General features: G+C 45.0%; 1 protein-coding gene across 1 annotated transcript in view; it reads left to right on the forward strand.

The window, feature by feature from the left end:
- Positions 1 to 20,679, forward strand: part of TMEM154 (transmembrane protein 154) — a 41,435-nt gene that overhangs the window by 15,982 nt on the left and 4,774 nt on the right. The window contains exons 2-6 of the mRNA XM_037058390.1: positions 1,743 to 2,006; positions 2,098 to 2,139; positions 7,909 to 7,936; positions 9,131 to 9,216; positions 11,386 to 11,443. Of these exons, the coding sequence (XP_036914285.1) occupies positions 1,743 to 2,006; positions 2,098 to 2,139; positions 7,909 to 7,936; positions 9,131 to 9,216; positions 11,386 to 11,443 (478 nt within the window). The remainder of the gene's footprint in view (positions 1 to 1,742; positions 2,007 to 2,097; positions 2,140 to 7,908; positions 7,937 to 9,130; positions 9,217 to 11,385; positions 11,444 to 20,679) is intronic.

The following is a 20,679-nucleotide window of genomic DNA, read 5'->3' on the forward strand; positions in this document are numbered from 1 at the left end:
GGTTCTGCAAGCAGGGTGACTTTAATGAGGACATTGTCCTCCTAGACAAATGTCTTTGCTGATCCAGGATAATATGTGATATATAAAAGCTTTTAACATGAGTGAATATGGTATTGACTTATGTTGTTTCAAAGACATCAATAGAGGGCAAAGTCACTTAACCCAGAAGGCAGAGGTCAACACATGGTCGATTTTTTATTAAATCCCGCTTTTGGTACACACTGGGGAGGAAGAAACACCAGTTACACTCTGTAGTTTGTAATTGATTCTAACGGTTTGGGCCGGCATTTACCCATGTGATTGTCAAGTGCATCCCCTGGTCTTGGAGAAAACGGAAATGTTTATCTGTATAACCAAAATAATTAGACTGTGGTCAAGCAAATATTGTCATAAGTCAAGTCAGAGGACACCATTGTCACACAGCTGCACATCTAGATGAGACACTGAATTGGCTGTGCAGTGACCAGCGTGGACATCCTGTGACCAGTGGCCTAACCTGTGGGAACAGGGCATCATGTAAATCAGCCAGCTTTTCCATTTGCATAGCACCTGTCGCCTTGCAAAGACCTTTCACGTAAATGATCTCATTTGATAAGCTTTCTGTAGCCTAAACTTCCATTCTGTTTTCCTCAGTGGGCCCCATCTGGTGATAGAAAACATTATACTGTGATAGGATGAAAACATTCAGCCCACTTTACCACGACCTCTGCATGGCCAGGTGAGGAAGGATTGTTTGAATCACAGTCCTTGCCTGTCCTGTGATGGTTTTCCAACACAATCTGAACTTCAGAAAGAATTAACTTGCGTATGTCTTTTAAACAGGGAAAGTTCTAAAGATGCCTCTTACTGAGTAAATGGAAATATTGATACAGTTTCTTTAGTCTCTAAATTCCCCTTGAGAGCTTTACTTTAAAAATGAAATACCCATTCTATTTTTCCTTAGAATCCTGGAGGATTTCTGCCAGATAATCTCAGAAGCAGACTTACTTCCCTGAAGAACATGAGACCTGACCCTGAAATCTAAGCAGTCACCCCAATTTCAAAGAATTTTTTTCCATGGACAGGGGAACCTTTTTTTTTAAAGATTTTATTTATTTATCTTTAGAGGGGAGAGAGGGAGAGAAACATCAATGTATGGTTGCCTTTCGTGCATTCCCTGCTGGGAGTTGGCCTGCAGGGAACTGGCCTGCAACCCAGGCATGTGCCCTGACTGGGAATCGAACTGTGATCGTCTGAGTCGCAGGCCCGCGCTCAATCCCCTGAGCTACACCAGCCAGGGCCTCAGGGGAACCTTTTTTTAAAAATCAGGGTGTAGTGCATTGCTTCACACCTAAAAGTGGTGTGTGGCCAGTGTTTACCTTTCAGTAGATATAAATTTAGATTTACTCAGAAATGTGATTGAACCATGATACCCTAGAGGAGAGGTCTTGGCATATCACCCATGACAGGGCAAAGCTTCTCAATGCCTTTGCTCAAATGTGTCTCAAGTACCGGTCAAGGCTAAACTGCCGGCCTTTGTGGGAGATTTATATCTTTGGACTCTGATTCTGTGTTCGATATACTCCCAGTGTGAGCTCCATTTATGTTAAATCAATACTATGAATCCCACTGAACTGGAAGACCCGATATAGTGAATCAAGTGTATCACTGGATGCGTGTTGAATAAATTTAAAAATCATTGAAAACAGGACATGTTAGTTTTGTCTCCATGGCAACCTCAATTTTGTGTGTGTTCCCCACAGAGAATTCTGATGCAGCAGATGAACCAGCAGATATACCCGAGGAAGCAGGAAGTGCAGATAAAGATGCTACTATTGTAACTACAATTGCTGCGACAATGGCCCTAGAAACATTCATTGAGAGTACGAATTCTACCTTCCTGGATGAAGATGATCACCAGCTAGAGTTCATATTAATGGTGTTGATCCCGCTGATTTTATTGGCACTCCTACTCTTGTCGGTGGTATTCATTATGATAAGATATAAACGAAGAAAAACTAAACAAGGTAAATATTTTGCATGTTCCCAATTCCAGACAATTGCTTCATGTGCCAGTGAACAATCAATAAAACAAAATTCTTTTTTTCTTCTATACAGAAGCTTCTTCTATCCAAGGATCTCAGAGTATTTTCCAGACGTGTGAGTATTGTCCTAATGCCTGCCTGGAGCTGGGGGTGGGGTAGGAAAAGGAACTGAGAGGTTTTAAGTTAAGCCACAAGGACCAAGTAAAATAGTAGGTCATGAATGACAAATTTCAGTGAAATTTTTCAGAGTTTAAAAATGCCACATTTCTTTCTTTTTAAAAAAGAGAATGTTTTCAGCCTAAATGGAAATTTAGTATACATAGCTGCCAGCTCTGTACCAAATCCAGATGAGGACCCCATATGACCTTGACCAATATAGGTCAGTGTAGCATGTCTCTGCCATTGGAGGAGAGAGTGAGGCTGGTGAAGCAGTGGGTCTCACTGGGGGTAGGACAGACTAGGGTCAGGGATGGGAGGGCGGAGACCTTGGGGTCATTCCACAGAAGAGGATTCTGCCACCTCTATTTCTGTCACAGATGTTGTTTCCTTCCCATGCCACATCCCAGTTTGATCTTGAAAAGGCCTGGGTAAAGTAGCGTTCTTATCCCCATTCAAGCGATGCTAGATTTCATAAGTAAAGTCTTAACTGGTAAAGGTTACTATCATTAATCTCATAAAAAACAAATCTCATAGAGAATTCCCTAGACCAGAGATTTACTCTGAGAGTGTTCAGTGCCAACTCTAGGAGCATTGAATACTAGGTTTTAGGATTGTTCTAGGTCCAAAGAAGACTCGGGTACTTTGGGCTTGTGCCAGGAAAAATGACTCCAATTAGATTTTTAAGTGGAAGCCTTTTGTCATTCCAAAACTCACTCAAGGGTTGAGAATTTCTCCAGTAAGATACATATTCATACATGCAACAAAACTCAGAATATGTCCCTCCACCCGTTAACAGGGCATCTCTGTCTTTGAGGTCATGCCCTTGGCCTACAGGCCTTGCTCACTGTCCTAGACCAGGAGAGTTCCCGGCAGGAACTCTGGTATACGGTCGTTCTCCATTCTCTCCTGGGTAAGCAAAGGTGAGCTGCGAAGAAGCACTGCAGTGCGTTCCCTTTCATGACAGGGGCTGACACAAGAGACTCCAAGGAAGTGGGAAACACACTTTGTCCACTGCTTGAAATTTCAGGGTGACCTAGTAACAGTGATCACGTGGGAGCTGCTTTGTAAGCTAAAGAAAAACAAAAGGCAAACGGATCTGCCTGGACATCATTTTTCCGAAGTATCGAAAGTGAGAATATCCTGCCCACACCATAAATCAGCCCACAGCTGGTCTGACCTATGGACAGGGTCATGGGGTTGGGAGGAACTTGGGGGTGTTCAGTTGGACAGTCCTGCTCTTAGGCTCTGAATCCAGAAAGGGATTTTTCATGGAACCTCATCATGAGAATCTCAAAGTTCAGAAGCGGTCCCAAGGGAGAGGCGGCCCACCCTCAGACCTGCCCTGCACATGCACCCGGTACGGCAGCCGCCACACGCGGAGCGTTTGCTGTTCTCGGCCGGCCTGTGCCTTCCTGTGCCTCCGCGCCCAGCTGACGCCGTTTCTCTTCTGTGTGGGATCGCCTTCTTCTCTGCTCGGCAGACGGCAGCCCCACACTGCGATGCCCAGTTCTAAAGATTTTATGAAGCCTTGAGTACCACTCTTCGGCCAAAAATAATTGCCACCTCTTGTATGCTTTCGGAGGCTGTGGCCACGCTTGCCGGTGTGTGCACAGCAGTGATACGGGCATAAGCTGTCCACGTGGCTTTTTTTTTTTTTGGTCTTTCTTTCTTACTAGGCTATGCTCTCTCTAAGGTCTGAGAGAAGCAAGACCATGTCTTATTTGTTTTGTTTAACAGTGAGGCACGGAGGCTGTGCGGGCAGACTCTGGAACTGCACTGCCTCCTTGGTTTTTGCACTTGCTAGTTCTGTGAGCTCTCTGTCGGCCTCCGCATCTGCAGTTCGGGAAAATTCCAAACCTCCGTCCTGGAATTGTTATGAGAATGAAATGAATTCATCTATGGAAATCACTGAAGAACAAACAATCCCTGACATACTGTGTTAACTTATTATTATTATCTAACTTATTATCTAACATCGTGCCTAGCCCCACACATAGATTAGCTGCTCAGAAAGTGTTTGTCGAGTAAATTGTCGAGTAAACAATGTTAGAACCTATGTTAAAGAACACCTGTTCTCAGAGATTAAAAACAAATTTTCACATATCCTTACTATAAATAGGCACACTCTTTTTTTTTTAAAGATTTTATTTATTTATCTATCTATCTTTAGAGGGGAAGGAGAGAGGGAGAGAAACATCAATGTATGGTTGCCTTTTGTGCATCCCCTGCTGGTAGTTAGCCTGCAAGGAATCAGCCTGCAACCCAGGGATGTGCCCTGACTGGGAATCGAACCCCGATCGTCTGGTTTGCAGGCCCGCGCTCAATCCACTGAGCTACGCCAGCCAGGTATTAGGTACACTCTTTTTAGTTTAAGTACGCCTCCCTTTGAAGCAAGCACAGTGTAGGAGACTTAGAACTTCAGAGCAGTTGCTTATCACAAAAGTTTTGGGTCAAGAAAGTATTTGAGGATTTTCTTTTACTGTCTGCTTCTTCAGTATAGCCACAGGTGGCTAACTGCTTAGCATTTTCATACCTCTTTAGACAAGGCAAATGCTAAAGGGTTAATGACCATGGCCCACTGAAGTCCACCCATTTGTATTTAATGTTATAAGCAAGTCAATGAAGGAGAATATTTAAATTAACAAGGTCTGATTTAAGTACATCCCCTGTCCCCCACCCCTCAGGAAAAACAAAACTGCCATTGTGGGTCAGCATTTTGCTGGGAAAATTCCCCAAGAACCATTTTGGGGGAGAGCACAGATGATGTCCTCTCAGAATCGGGGGTACCTAGATATGGTTTCATTCCGCACGTGAATAGAGTCTGGTACATTCTTCTACACCAGGAAAAAGTCTTTAAACTGGACAGCTGGGGAGGAGTTGGCCCACGTTTTTAGGAAGAACACTTCATCCATTTGGGAATTAGTTTTTTCTCTGGGCCTGGCTGGTTCAAGTCCTAGAAAAGCGAAGCACTGTATAGTGAGTGACTCGATGTTCTATTATCATTCTTCCTACACCCCTAGGCAGTAGATGTGCAGTTGTCATTATTTAACATTTATTACGGGTCTTGGGGTGCTGTTTCTCTCTGAAAGAGCTGCGGAGACAGCTGGCGGGAAACCATCACATCACACAGGCCGTGGCTAAATGACGCCTGACTCTGCTCAGGACATTTCCCGACAGAGACTGTCTCCCTGCTCACTGTTCAGCATGGAAACAAGCCAGGCTCCTGCTGGACCCCCGCCCCCACCCAGCCCCCCAGCAATCCCACCAGCCAGTGCACAGAGCAGCTGGGAGGGGGGCATTGCAGGGCCAAGGGGGTGTAATGGAGGAACTGAAAGGGGAGGACAAAGTGGGGAGAAGCTTGAGAAATGGCAGAGCTGTGAGAGGGGAAATGGAAGCGAGTGTAGGTGAGGGGCTGCGTAAAAGCTGCATTTGCCTCCTGGTTGCCAGGGAGTAGGTGGCTGTTAATGAAGAGACCTAGGCCAGGTGGAGTGGAGCGGGCAGGGCCTGACTGCTGGGGACCGGCAGTAATTGGTCTACCTCCTGGTCTAATGCTCTGCGGCAGGGCACTCTCCCAAGTGTTTTCCCGTTGCCATGGCGGCCGGGGCAGGGGTAATGGTCCAGGAGCAGGGGAGATGAGGCCACAGAAGGCTTTCTGCTCTGTTTGAATACTGATAACACGAGCGTCCAATTTGATGCATCTGGAGCACTTTGGTAATGGGGTTTTAAACTTTTCCATCACCTGCAGGTGGGGCTTTTGCTGGCTGCGAAGCCTGCAGGTGTTCAGATTAGAAAGAAAATTCGATGCCCCAGACAGTGGGGCTGTGGGAACACTTGCTCCCTGAGAAATTAGCAGGCGGTTATTGAACTGGGAAAGCGGAGAGGGAAGAGGAGGAATGACAACCCAGGGGGATTTTTATGGGTCACCTGTAGGGGAAGTTCAGTTTGTACAGGGGCTTTATTTGTATTAAAATCCCTTAAGGAAATAGCATGTCACTTTTAGATGAAAAATGTGTATAAAATATAAGATGTACACACTCCTCTTTCCCCAAAGTTTTGAGGAGTCAGACCTCTGCAAAAACCTTCGGATTCCCCTGGTGAGTAGAGGCGGGGGAGGGGCAGGGGGGGGTCAAAACCTACAGCCCCAGGAAGGTAAGCAGTGGTGGCATGAGGTTTACACCTGTGCCCAGCTTCCCTGGATTAGCAGTGCCGTTCAAGCTTGCCAACCCACAGGAAATTACAGCAGCTCCGGCTCCAGGTGCCTGCTGGTTAAGTCCCCTTGCTGGGGACCTCGCCTTTCTGCAGGCCAGGCAAAATGAGGTCTCTGATTGCCAAGGACTGGGAACATCAACCTGTTTGGTGGACCCGTACAGAGTGGCTTGCTTCTTGACGGTTTTCACATCACACAGGGTGCAGCAGGCCTCTGCTCTCTCCACTTGCTCGACACCGTTGCCTCATTTCTCCGGGTGCATTGATCCCCTTGCCAAACACAACGGAGCCTGAGTGGGGACATCGGCCTCTAATTCTTGCCACATGTTCATTTGGAGTCTGATCTGCCTTAGAGCCATTTTGCCAACTGTTATCTGACTCTTTTTTAAAAAAATGTTCTATTTATTTATGTTTAGAGAGAGGGGAAGGGAAGGAGAAAGAGAGGGAGAGAAACATCAATGTGTGGTTGCCTCTCATGTGTCCCCCACTGGGGACCCGGCCCACAACCCAGGCATGTGCCCCCACCGGGAATCGAACCAGCGACCCCCCTGCTTCACAGGCCTGTGCTCAATCCACTAAGCCACACCAGCCAGGGCTGTTATCTGACTCTTACCTCAGAGAATAGCAGGGGAAAGCAGGCTCGTTGGAGGTTTCACTATTACAATAACACCAAGTCCAGAACACTGGCCATGAATGTAACCCAGGTGCTGGACAATCCATATTAAGTCTGTTAGTTTATTCAGGAAAGATATACTGTGTGTTTACCAGGTACTGTGCTAGGTGGGGGGAGGTGAGGGGTGCTGTGTCAAAAAGTCAGACGTGATTCCTGCCCTTTGGAGCTGTGGTCTATTGGAAGAGACAGATGAAGAGAGTTAAACAGATGAATCAGTCAATGACAAATGGTGGCAAATGCTGTGAAGGCAGCAAGCAAGGTGTTAAGCTGGGAGCAACAGCAAAGATGGGCCCCCCTTCAAAGAGAGGAGTTGAGGGGCAGGCTCCCTGAGGAAAGTGTGTGAGAACAGAAGTGAGGGATCCAGCTGTGCAAAGAGCAGGTGTGAGGAGAGATCCAGGGGAGCTCCGATGGAGTGCCCATGGCCTGCTCTGGGACACAGGGACGGTCACACAGCCTTCGGTCTGGTGTGTCACAAAGAGATGCAAAGCAGGAGCTCGGGGCCACGGAGCAAGCCCTCTTATGAGACCCTTTTCTTCTTCCCCTCCACACTGCTTTTCTCTTCGTGTGGAGAAAATAAACGAACAGGGACGAACATCTGATCTGAAGTGAGTGCTCTCAGAGCGCCTTCTTATCTAAGAGAAAGCAGATCTCACGTGGGTTGGGGCCACACTGCAATATGGCAGTCGGCACATGTTCTACTTGGAGGTTGATTGTTGCTTCTTCAAAAACGCGATTTACTTAATGCCATTTTGTTCTCTTTGTAAAGCAGATTTCAGCTGTTGTTGAACTAAAAAGTTGTTACAGACAGACAAAGCTAACACGGCCTTTTTATTTATTCTCTTTTAGATGAACTGGGAAGCAACAGCTTGAAACTGTAAGTAGCCCCACTCCCTCCAGTGCAGCTCAGTGGGGATGAGGATGTAAGGGAGAGGAGCAGATTAGAGGGGCATCTGCCTTTTCGAGAATTTTTGTTCCTGGTGGGGACCCCTTGCTTCCCGGGCCCCAGGAGACAGCCCCCCAGTGGCCCAACAGCCCTAGGAAGGATGTCCCTGTCCTCAAACCTCAGTCCAGAAGGGGAGCCAGGCTGAGGACTGGGTCCCGTGTTCGGAAAAGAATCTTTTTCTGACTGCTGCTGCCAATTCCAAATGCATAGTAGTGAAATATTCTGACCCTGGGTGTTTTTCAAAGACATCAGTCCATTTGTTTGGATGAAAACTTTTATCAGCAGGGAAGCTACTTGGGTTGGTATTAAGGGAGACGAGCCCTGGTAGAAGAAAGATAGAGGAGAGGAAGAAAGGTCCAAGAGAAGGGAGGGGGAGAGAGAGGGAAATAGATGATTCAACAGGATGAGTGTTCTAGAGCGACGCCCACTCCTCTTCCTGCCCACTCCCCCCCACCCCCAGCAGCCTTACTCAGGCACTTTGCTCACTTCCTCTGCAGGGTGTAACACCTTCACAGCTCTTTGGAGCTGGCGATCCTCCTCCCTAGCCCCACCTCCACTAACTGGGGACGCCTTTCCCCTAACTGGGCCCTCCAACCCTCTAAACCCTGGCAAGCGAGGGCAGTGGATCTGTGAAAGCAACTTCTCCCTTTCTCCGAAACAGCCAAGTGTGGGAATTGAAGGGGGGAGGTGATGCAAGGAGTCTGTTGACTGTGGCTTCTTGACTTGGGGTCACTGTTCAAAAACCCCGAAGAAAGGGAAGTGAAATTAAGCAAGGTGAAGTTGCTAAGTGTGGCAACTCCCAAGAGCAGCCCCGCTGTGGTGGAAGCCCGTGTGCCCGACTGTGTGCCTTCAGAGGGGCAGAGGCTCCTGGCTTCCCTTTCAGCCCACGCCCTGGGTTGTGCACCCTCCGTTTTCGGATCAGTGATGGTGAAGGTTGTTTTTTCTTTTTTTCTTCCTGTTAGAGTTTGGTACACTGCATAGAGCACATGCTGAGTCTAGCCTGGAGTGTAAGGCCCTGAATCGAGTCTGTCTTCCTCACAGTCGACATTTCAGGTGCCCCCCACAGAAATTCAGCACACCACACATTTTTTTTTTCTTTCAACAAGCTTTTTGCTCTCTTTCTAGCCCAATTTTTGAGGAAGACACACCCTCTGTTATGGAGATAGAAGTGGAAGAACTTGATAAATGGATGAACAACATGAACAGAAATGGTACGTGGGGCCCTTGGTTTTTCTGTCCTCTGTAGCAAGAGAAGGCTGTGACAGCTTCATAAAAGCCCCCTCAACCCTGGAGTGGGACAGTGGAGGCCCAGTCCACGCTAGGTCTGGCACCTACAGACGACACGCTTGGGTCTGACCATTTTGAATATTCAGTTCCATTATTGCGCCGTGACCGCTCGTTTGCATTTGTGTGCAAGTTTTTTGGATGGCCTTTTTCAAGAAGAAGGTGGTCTTTTCTCCATGAAGGAAATCTGAGCATGCCGGAAAAAGTTAGCACCTGGCATCAGTTTATATTTAGAGATCTATGACTTTAACCTGCGTGCGGTTACCAACTTTATCAGCTATAGTGACGAAAGGGGTGCTGCCCATGACCATAGACACTGGCCATTTGTGGCTCTTCAAATTAAATTTTTTTTATTTTTTATTTTTTCAAATTAAATTTTTAAAAGTAAAATTTAAAATATGTCTTTTTGCCCTGGCTGGTGTAGCTCAGTGGATTGAGCGTGGGCCTGTGAACCAGGCGATCACAGTTCAATTCCCAGTCAGGGCACATGCCTGGGTTGCAGGCCAGTTCCCCGCAGGGGCCAGTTCCCAGTAGGGGAGCATGAGAAGCAACCATACATTGATGTTTCTCTTCCTCCCTCCTTCCCTTCCCCTCTAAAGACAAATAAATAAAATATTTTAAAAAATATGTCTTTTCTCGGTCACTTTAGCCACATTTTGCGTGCTCAGCGGCCACTGGTGGGTAGCGGCTGCTGCATCGCCCCATGCAAACCTAGACCGTGTGCACCACTGTGGGGAGATCGGGCCTTCAGTACTGATGTGGCCAGTAGTAGAAACGTCCCCAAGCAGCTTCATTCCCAACTAGTACCTGGCAGTAGCTGTAGCATGTGATCCTCACCTTTTATTTAATTCATATTTGGACTTACAAGTAATGACAGATGTTTTTTTTTTCCTTTTTCAAATTTCTCTTAGAATCAAAACATTATTTTAAATCAGTGGATTAACTTAATACCATCCACTATTCATCCTGCTGCATCATTTGTGTTTTTAACATGTACCTTAAAAAATCCCCCGCGGGTCTGTCGGATTCAGCAGTCCTCAATGGCACTTCTCTAGTCCAAAGACTTCTTATCAGAACGATTGTAGCAGAGGCCTGTCAGGATGAGTTTCCCAAAAGATTGGCACCACCCAACCAAGTGCACAGTTGGGAGCAGTTTTTCCTCACCCAACACTGAGGGCAGGGTGGCCCTGGGCAGCACGTGAGTGAAGAATTGGGTCACCGAGATAACCCTTCAAGTACGTTCATTTTGTTGTATTCATTCATTAAAGTAACGTACGTACACAGTAGAATTAGGTTTGAATTAGTGAAATTCAAACAGAAAGCAGGGAGAAAAGAAGTCCCCCACCCAAAGATGACCTCTCTTAAAATCTTGGTGTATTTCCTTTCGTTCCTGGGGTCGTTTTAATACAAAATCATGATGATCCTGTTACCCTCACTAAGTCTTAAAATGGGGGAAACGCTTTCTGTTTGACACTGAAGCAGAATTATTTGGACACGTAGGTGGCAGACCCCGTGGCTCTTTCTGTCCCCTAAAAAACGCCGCGGTGTGAGAGGGGAGAACTCAGACTTCTCCAAGGGTAGCTGCTCCCCACCCCACCCGCTTCTGTTTGATCGTGCCTCCCTATGGAAGCCGTCCTGCGGCACATCGGGGGCACATCGGGACCCCAGGGGAGGCCACTTCAGGCCAGCGTTGGTCCGGAATCCTGCGGAGCCCAGCTTTTGGTGCCCCAGAGGGCTCTTTGGGGCCGAAATGACCAAACCGCGAGGAAGGGGCCCTTTCCGCCAGGCCCAGAAGCACACTGGAGTCTCCTGCCTGTGCCTTTTCCGCATCCAGAGCCTTGCCTCCACTCGCCTCTGACCCTCTGGGTCTCCCTGGGGAGGCCAGTCTGCACACAGAGCCTCACAGACTGGGGGGGGGGGGGGGGTGGGGGGNCCTCTGGGTCTCCCTGGGGAGGCCAGTCTGCACACAGAGCCACACAGACTGGGGGTGGGGGGGGGGTGGGGGGCGGGGAATGGGATGTTTGCCTGTCTGAGTCTCATGGGCAGAAAATAGAATTTCAGGGACTCACCATGTGTTTGCTTTTGTTCTGTCCTAGCCGACAGTGAATGTTTACCTACTTTGCAAGAAGAAAAGGAATCAAACCACAGCCCAAGGTACTTCTCATCTCTCCTATAGATTCTCTGTGTGTGGGAGGAGGGGATTGGAGACCACAGTAGGGCGTTTCGCTCACCTCTGTGCCTGTAAATTTGACACGACATTTTACTGGGTGTGGAGAAAAGGAACTGTGAGTTAGGGAAACTAGAAAGGTGCAAAGAAAATAGTTACTCTTTATTTTTAGAAATAATTTAGTATTGATATTTTCTTGCCCTTTTAAAGAGACACAGGCTGTTCAGTTGGCTCCTGTTTGCGTCACAAACTTGCTGATCATGATGAACTGTTGGCTTGTTTATGTCGGATGAGTAGATGTTCAGTAAGAAAAATACATGAAGGTGGTGGTCTCAAAGAGGGTAGCTGTGAGTAAGAATGAGTAATGAATATACAGAAAAGGAAGAGAGGGAGGGAGGGAGGAAACCCTACCAGGATGGGACTGTTAAAGGAGACAAGTTAAGTGAGAAATTTAAGAAACATTCCATTCTACCACTAGGTGGCTCTGCTTGATAGAAAATTTTAGTGCATCGGGGCTTTGGGTGCCTTTTAGCACTCTACAGTCCCATTTAAATTACATTTTGTAAGGATAGAAATCACCGTGTTGGGGTATTTTTGATGGAGAATTGTTTCATCAAGATGTGGGAAGTAAGGAGGGGGGAATGGGACAACTGTAATGGCATAATCAATAAAATATATTTAAAAAAAGATGTGGGAGGTGCTCGTGGGAAGTAGGAGTGACTATCCAGTCGGCCGGGGACTCGCTCTGCAGAGTATGGCTGTGATTCAGAAGGCCCTGACCCGTTGACGAGGTGGCTCAAGATGACCAGTGGGCAGAGAACTTGACTGAGCCCATGACCATGATATTACATTTCTGTCGGAATAAACAGAATAAATTTTCAGAGCAGGATAAACACCATCCACCTTCTCCCCCTTCCTGTTAACCAGAGGCCCTGTGCCGATAATCTTCAATGCTTCCCGAGTGCAGTCTCTGATCACTGGGGGTCCCTGAGGCCGGAGCCTTGCAGGGACAGATCAGTTACTGGAGCAGTCACATGTTTGTCTTTATGTTGGACCCTTATTCTGCCTCTTCCCCTAAACCTCACCTAAGAAGTCACCATTCTGCATGCGCCCCCACAACAACCCCCAGGATCAAACCTCTGCTCCGAGGCAGGAGTCTGCAGCTCGTTGCAGACAGCAGATATTGTTACCTCACCAGGTATTTGCCCGTTGACATTTATTGCTGCTTCAGAAAAGATTCTAGCTTATTTGAATGAGATACCAGAGGTTTACCAGCAGATAAAAGAAAAAAAAATTGCTAAGGGGAGTATCACAAAGGATATTACGGAGGAATACTTTCCCTGCATTTTTATCTAACCTAGAAAGGAGCTGCTGTGTGTGTCCAGGATAGGGCTCAGGTCACCTCCCAAACCCTAGAAATGCCTTGTTCCTGCGTCTCTGGTGGGTGCTGTTGAAGAATGAATGTTGGTGGTTTCAGCGTACCTGTCTGTCTCTTGTTTTCTAAAATTACTGGTGACATTGAAGAAGCATAGCATTAGAGAATTGTATGATGGAGAGAGCTCCTTAGAAATTATATTTTTGAAATATTAAGAGGTTGGTCTTAGATATAAACTCTAGCTCATTTCTGCCTCTAAGGCAAAAAAAAAAAAAAAAGCCTTAATTTATTTGGAGAGCTGCTTCATGCTACATTATTGTTTTTAGAGGGAATGTGTACACTCCTCAGTGGGTCCACAATGGCCGGGCTTTAATTCGCAGGCTGACTGTCAGGCCCTCACCTCGCTCCTCCTCTGTGAAGCTGGCACCAGGCTGGAGAACCAGAGTGGCAGGCCCCCAAGTCTGGCACCATGGGCACTTGCTGGCTACTTCAAAGGACACTACAATATTGCAAAACAAATTTAATTTTTGTTCATTAAAAACTAAGCGAAGTACAAAACACTTAGAACAAAGCCTGGCATAAAATACATTCTCAGTAAGTATGGGTTATTACTCTTAACAAATATAAATTGAGATACACAAACTCACTGTCTTTTGGGCCAGTGAGCCTGGGTCCTCAGGCTCAGACTCAGGCACATGGATGTTGTTGGCTGGGGCGTTATTTTTGCAGCTGGTTCCCCCAGTGATTTCTTTTTGAATCTCACCAATCCTGAGAAATCGGGAATTTGTGTCATCTTCTAGGAATGATCTGGAGACTTTCAATTCCTCTCCACTACAAGCACGGGCACATTCATATTGATAATTTCTGAATACTTCTTTCACTTGTATGGAGTTTTTCAAAGGACATATCTTTATAGTGTAGTATCGTTTGGATCATTTTATAGTTTGGGTGATTTTTCCTTTCTGTTGTGATTGCATTTGCATTTCTTTCTCCTAATACCCTCTTAATTACATTGATAGTTGGGGAAATGGTCACTGGGTTTGGCCCCCACCCAGCCCGGAACGCACCGCCATGTGCGCGAAGAAGACTCAGCCTTCCCTCACTAGGGTTCATCATCTCAGGCCTTCCCGAGTTTGAATGTCTAACTGAGGACAGAAACAAGATTTTTCCTTTCTCTAAAAGCGTGTGACCCCTGAGAAGCACAGGTGGAGGGTGCCTCGGTCATTGGGCTTAGAGTCAGAACATTTGTTTGAAGACCTGGCTTGATGGCCATTTGTTCCCCATACAAGGACAAGTCGCTTTATTTCTGAGCTTTGGGTTCCTCATCTTGAAAAATGGAAATAACACACCCGTCCATGCAGTCTCTCAGGATCATAAGAGAAAAACACCACTCTGTAGCTCTTAAACCACCATGCAGATGGAATGAACTGTCTGATGCTCTAGCGACAGCTTTGCCTCTTTCCCCAACTGGCTTTTTTTTTTTTTTGAGACTATATTTTAGAGCAGTTTAGGTTCACAGCAAAATGGAATGGGAAGTACAGAGGTTTTCCCCCACTAGTGACATTCCCCACCAGAGTGGTCCATTGGTTGCAATCAGTCAACCCTCTTTGACACCCCATTACCCTCAAAGTCCCCCTTTGACTTTGGTCCACATGAGTCCCCTTCCTCTACAGTGTAAGCAGCACTCAGGTGACACTAATGCTCCGGAAAGTGTGTAGTAGTCCCTGAGGACTGAACTCAGGGTACAACACCCTTCCCCATCCTCCCGCTAATTAAGACTTCTGGAACCTGTTTATAGGGCTCAGCCCTTCTTGGTGCCAGGAAGTCACCCTGATATAGAAGCTCTGTTATACAGAGTCCTTTGTGCTTTGGGTGTAAAAAAGTCGATCTGGTCACCACCCTATACCTCATGCACCACGATGCTGAAAGAAGCCTCAACTCTTCCAACTTCTCTTGTCAGGGGCCATCATCTCAGGCCTTTCAGAACTCCCCACGTATCCCATGAGCCAGCCCTATCCTCAGGGAAAGGACATTTTCCCCCTTGAGCTGTGAAACCTAAAATTTTGCCTAGGATTTAAATAAGGGCCAGAGATATACAAAGTACTATGGAAGCTGTATGTTATGGTTTTCATGTTTTAAAAAAATAGGAAAAGACAAAGGAATTGTAGGGGAGAAGGAGTCCTATATTCTCATTTCTCACATTAGCACCTTTCTCGGTAAGTTGTACCTGTTATATGCCAGGCTTTGTCTGAGGTTCTGGGGACAGTGTCTATGGAATGGTGTCCAGGGGGTGGGGCTGGGCAGTGGGTGAGGCCTGTCTGCCTTAGACTTGAAGAGAGTGCATCACTGACATTGTTAAGCCTTGCCAGCCAGCCCACGGTGATAACAAAACACAGGTCCACTGAGTTGGTTTAATTGGTGTTTAAATTCTCTGTAGAGGACACACTCCCTCTTTGTCTCCCCTAACCCTCAGGACACTTTCCCCCAGTGTCAGTAGAGAGTGATGGAAGCAAGACAGGTAGAGTCCTTTTCCTTAAGGTGCCTACGGGCTAGCCTGCCTCTCCCTTCTTCCCGAGGCCTTTGTAGTTAGTGTCCTGAAGGCCCAGTGTTTCTGCCTCTGCACACTTAGGTGAGCAACCTCAGAAAAGAAATTGCAAATATTAGCCAAGTGCCCACCTTCTTTCCCTTTATGCCGCAGTGATGGTTTTGGGGAGGTTAGGTTCCATCCAAGTGGATTTATACTTTGGTAAGTACTGTAATAACAACCATAAGACATTTCTATAGCATTTTCTATATGCCCAATGCCCTATTACCTAGAAATTTGTCAGAGAATGTAAGTACCAGTATACCCGTTCTGGTTTTGTAATAACTCTATTGTTTATTATATTGATTCATATGTGAACTCAATGACATTGTAAAAATGAATCACTGCCCTCGCCCCATGGGGCTCAGTGGGTTATGTGTCATCTCTCAAAAGCAAAGGGTCACTGGTTTGATTCTGGTGTACGGCACCTGACTGGGTTGCCGGTTGAGTTCCCGGTCAGGACAAGTGGGGGAGGCAGCCGATCGAGGTTTCTCTCTTGCATTGATGTTCCTCTCCTCTTTCCCTCCTTCCCTTTCCCCTCTCTCTAAGAATAAACAATTAAAAGCTTTTTAAAATTTATTCATCTTTAGAGGGGAAGGGAAGGAGAGAGGGAGAGAAATATCAATGTATGGTTGCCTCTCATGTGTCCCCTCCTGGGAACTGGCCTGCAACCCAGGCATGTGCCCTGACTGGGAATCGAACCGCGATTGTCTGGTTCGAAGGCTCACATTCAATCCACTGAGCTACACCAGCTAGGACTAAAATCTTTTTAAAAAATGTATCACTTCAATACTTTTCAGAAAATCCAGGTTCCTTTAATATAGTATACTTTGAATTTATTTCTATTTCTTCCCTTCTGTCTTTTTTTGTTTGTTTTCAGAGAAAGTACAATTGTTGATGTAGTTTTTCAAAATATATTTATTGAGCCGCTGCTACGTGTCTGACACTGTCTACATTATGCCAAGACAACCAGTTAGAAAAACGAAATAATTCATCTCACTAAACCTGGAACTCACAGAGGTTAATTGATTAACTTCTTTAAATTTATATAATGAATTTATGATAAAGATTAATCTGGAGAAATTTCTTTTAAAAATGCACTTTTCATTTTCATTTTTAAATTAGTTAAAATAAGAGAGATATTCCATAAATTAAAGGAAAATTTTGAGGGGGGAAAAAAGCAGCAGAAATCCAGCAACCATCAGGTGAATACACAAAAGTGTTTGGCGGGTGGTGCCTTCATCATCTAGTGTGGTCGTTGACAAGACCTGAACCATTAATTGTGAGAAAACAGGTGATTTGTATTAACTGTTTTGTATGAACTGCCTCTCCACTCAGCTAAATCTCTTTGGCCACTTCCAGTTATTTTCTTTGTGAGTTTCTTTCCTCGTCTGTAGTTCCTCAAAAGTCTCTAATAGCCCTGGCTGGTGTAGCTCAGTGGATTGAGCGCCGGCCTGCGAACTAACAGCGCTTGGGGTTCGATTCCCAGTCAGGGCACATGCCTGGGTTGCAGGCCAGTTCCCAGCAGGGAACACATGAGAGGCAACCATACATTGATATTTCTCTCCCTCTCTCCTTCCCTTCCCCTCTAAAAATAATAAATAAAATTTTTTAAAGTCATTAATAAATCAAGAAGTATTGAATATTAAGTATATTAAGTGTCAACTGGCTTCCCTCAAATTGAAACTAAGTATTATGAGGGATACAAAGTAACAGTTTATAATGCTACAAGATGATAACCTCAAGTAACATTGTTAAAATGCAGGTGTGTGGGGGAGACGGGGAGGGAAAATGTACTAAATTTAATAAACCACAGCATTGCTTGAGTAGTGGCCCAGATTACGTCTACACCATGGGCATGATCTATGTGTCTTGGACTAATTCTAGGCCTGACTTTGATGTTAGCCAAATGCGTGACCTCTGTAGTTTCACCTGGGCCAGGCCTCTTTTGGGAAGGAGAAGGGATGTTATATTGATGCAGAGAAAGGGAGCATGATCTAATTGTCATGTGACTTTGTGCTAACCTGAAAAAATGCACTCTCCAAAAACCCAGTTAGAGAGCATCCTAGCTCAAGAAAGGTTAGCATAGGTTCATTGCCATCTTCGGAGAAAGGGCATGTTGACTCTGGTCATAAGGAAGGATTGTTACAAGACAAACGGGTCGGGAGGACAAAGATGGCTTATCTGACCCTGACCGAAACCGAGGGGCCGTTATGAAACCCGGTGTCAGAGTTGCATCTGTCCTCATTTAACTGGTGGCAGTCCAGTGAAGTGCTTTCTTAAAAATAATAAGGTGGCACTTTTTAATTAATTAATTTTACCTGTTTGTAGCCCTGTCACTACGCAGGCTTTGGGGAAAGCTGTTCCATATTCCTAAAATATAACACTCCATGAAAAATTACTCACTAATGCCCCTCTCATAAGTAAGTTAACTAAGACCTTACAAATTAACATCAAGGTAAGCAATAGAGGTTTGAAGCAAGATCATTTATTTTGTTTGCTACAACACTGTGGCAGTTTGCCAAGATATTTTGAACAGGGAACTCTAGAGTTCGCCAGAGTTAAAAACGTCTGGGCTTCTTTGATTCTTTCACAGAGGAGATAAATAGCCACAAAGACAGCAGGAAGCAGGTCTCACTACTCACAGGAGTGAGCAGGGGAGAGAGAACGCCTCCGGGCTCTGACTGCAGGCCAGATCTCGGGTTGCTGACTTACCAGCATCAGGCCATCACACCACCAGTGAGTTTGCATGTGAGTTGCAACACTAGGAATCACACGACGCTCGTACCTTCACTGGGGCTGTCCCCTGGGCAGCACAGTCTGTCACATGATCAGGGTCCACAGAGCTATCTAGCGGGAAGCACTGATGTGAGCCCCTTTGCTCTTTGGTGCTTGAAGTAACTGAGCTCTGGTTGGTGGGTGGACAGTGCCACCCACTAAGCTCTCGGATTGCTTGTAGAGCGTTTTAAACAGACTGAATTTAATTACACTGTGCTCAGAAATTGAGAGTTTGTTTCAGAGGATGGTTTTTTAAAAGCCTTTGGGTATTTGAAGCAATGTTTGAGCCCCTGTTTAATAGACAAATATTTGCTAGTATAAGATCTTCAAAATGAGATTGGGTCTGTGCGTCAAGCCTGGGGCACAGTGCTTTACCTCCATTTTCTCATTTATTCTTTGCAACAGCCCTATGAAGTGCATGGTATTATTATGCATGTTTTGCAGATACGATGAGAACAGAAAACCGAGACTGAGAAAGATTAAGTTGGCCAGGTCACACAGCAAGGAAGTGGCTGAGCCCTGATTCAAGCTCTGGCCCCCTGACCCTATGTCCTGTCTTCCAGGCTGACAAAGCCCCTGTCAGCAAAGACTAGCATTAGTGAAACCATAAAAGCAATGCAAGATGTGAAATAGGCATAAACGTAACCAAAAAAATGCATGGGGCATATAAAAAGGAATTGTTCACATTTTAATTGAGGGACATAAAAGAGTTAAACAAATGGAGAGAGGCACACTGTGTTCCTGAATGAAAGATTCAACCATATGAAAATCATCATTTTCAGTTCAAGCTGTCTCTTAACTATCCCAATGAAGGTTTCGTCTGGAAGAACCACTATGTAAATAGCCGGGACAGTTCTAAAAGAAGGAAAGGGGAGGGTTGTGAGACAGGAGACAGGGGCCAGATTCGCGGGGAGCGAGTTCCTATCACTAACCTATGTACTCCCAGAAGCAAACAAGAATCATTAGTGGAATAGAATTGGATAATGAAAAATAGCCTCTGGTGTCTCTAAACCTTTAATATAGTTTAAGTATAGCCTTTCGCAGTCAGTGATTATTCAATAAATAAATAGTCTTGGGACAGCTAACATTTGAGGGGGTTATTTAGAACTCTACTTCCTGTTTAGATTTAAATAGACTCAAGATAGCCCTAGCTGGTGTAGCTCAGTGGATTGAGCGAGGGCCTGTGAAGCAAAGGGTTGCCGGTTCGATTCCCAGTCAGGGCACATGCCTGGGTTGCAGGCCAGGTCCCCAGTAGGGGACACATTGACGTTTCTCTCCCTCTCTTTCTCCTTCCCTCCCCTTCTCTAAAAATAAATATAAATAAATAGACCCCAGATAAATTTTAACATTAAAAATAAAGAAAACTTCAAGAAAATGTAGGTAAATATTATAACTTTAAGGTGGAGACTGGTATGAAAGCCTGACACATGGTCAGAAACCACATCAGAAAATGATTAACTGCATTAAAAACTCAAATTTTCTGTACTTCAAATACCACAATACATAAAATTAGGAGGAAAATGACAAACTTGAGAAATCCACATGATGAACAAAAATATTATTATTAATACACAAACTAATAAAAAACCATCATCCCATTTAAAATATAAACAAACAATATCAATAAGCAATACAGAAAATGAAGAAATTAAAATTACTGATAAGAGGAACAAATATAAAGGATACATGGACAACAACTAAGAAGGGTGGAAATGGGAGGGAGGGGGGAGCACAGGGGGTGGGTTTGGATGGGAGTAAAAGACAGAAAACTGTACTTGAAAAATAAATAAAATTTAAAAAATTACTGATAGAGCTTTGAAAAATGTTTATTATTCCTAGTAATAAAAAATAATAAAATATAAAGGTAAATACTATAATAGTTTCACCTATTAGATTTACAAAAAAGTGAAAATAATAATATCCAGTGTTGGAGAGGACCAGGGGAAATGGATACTTCCCTGAAGTAAAGTGCTGGGGGAAGGCAAATTGAACAGAATTTCTCGGGAAGGGGGTGATCTGACAGCAGGCTGATTACATTTTAACTCAGCAATTTCTCTTCTCCATATTTATGCAAAGGTTCGTCATTGGAAGTATGTGGCAATTTTATAATAGATAAAACCTAAAAATTGGAAACAGCCTACATATTTAACAATAAATATATGGGTTTAAAAAAAGTTCTTTGGTCTCATGAGATAGTGAAATTCTCTGTAGCCACTAAAAAGATATTTTATATTTATTAACAGGAAAGATGCCTATATGTGAGTCAAAGTGAGTAACAGAGTATTGCACGGTATGCATAATATGATCCCATTTCATACAAAAAGAATATGTCATTATTACAGAAAAAAGTTTGGAAGAGTATAGAGCAAAATGTTAACTGTAGTGAGATCCTTAGTATTCTTTTTTAAGTGATTTTTAAAAAGATTTATTTATTTATTTAGAGAGAGAGGGAGACAGGGAGAAAGAGAGGGAGAGAAACATTGATG

This window comes from Sturnira hondurensis, unplaced genomic scaffold (genome assembly GCF_014824575.4).
Source record: "Sturnira hondurensis isolate 20B ecotype Veracruz unplaced genomic scaffold, ASM1482457v3 Scaffold0010128, whole genome shotgun sequence".
NCBI classification, from domain to species: domain Eukaryota; kingdom Metazoa; phylum Chordata; class Mammalia; order Chiroptera; family Phyllostomidae; genus Sturnira; species Sturnira hondurensis.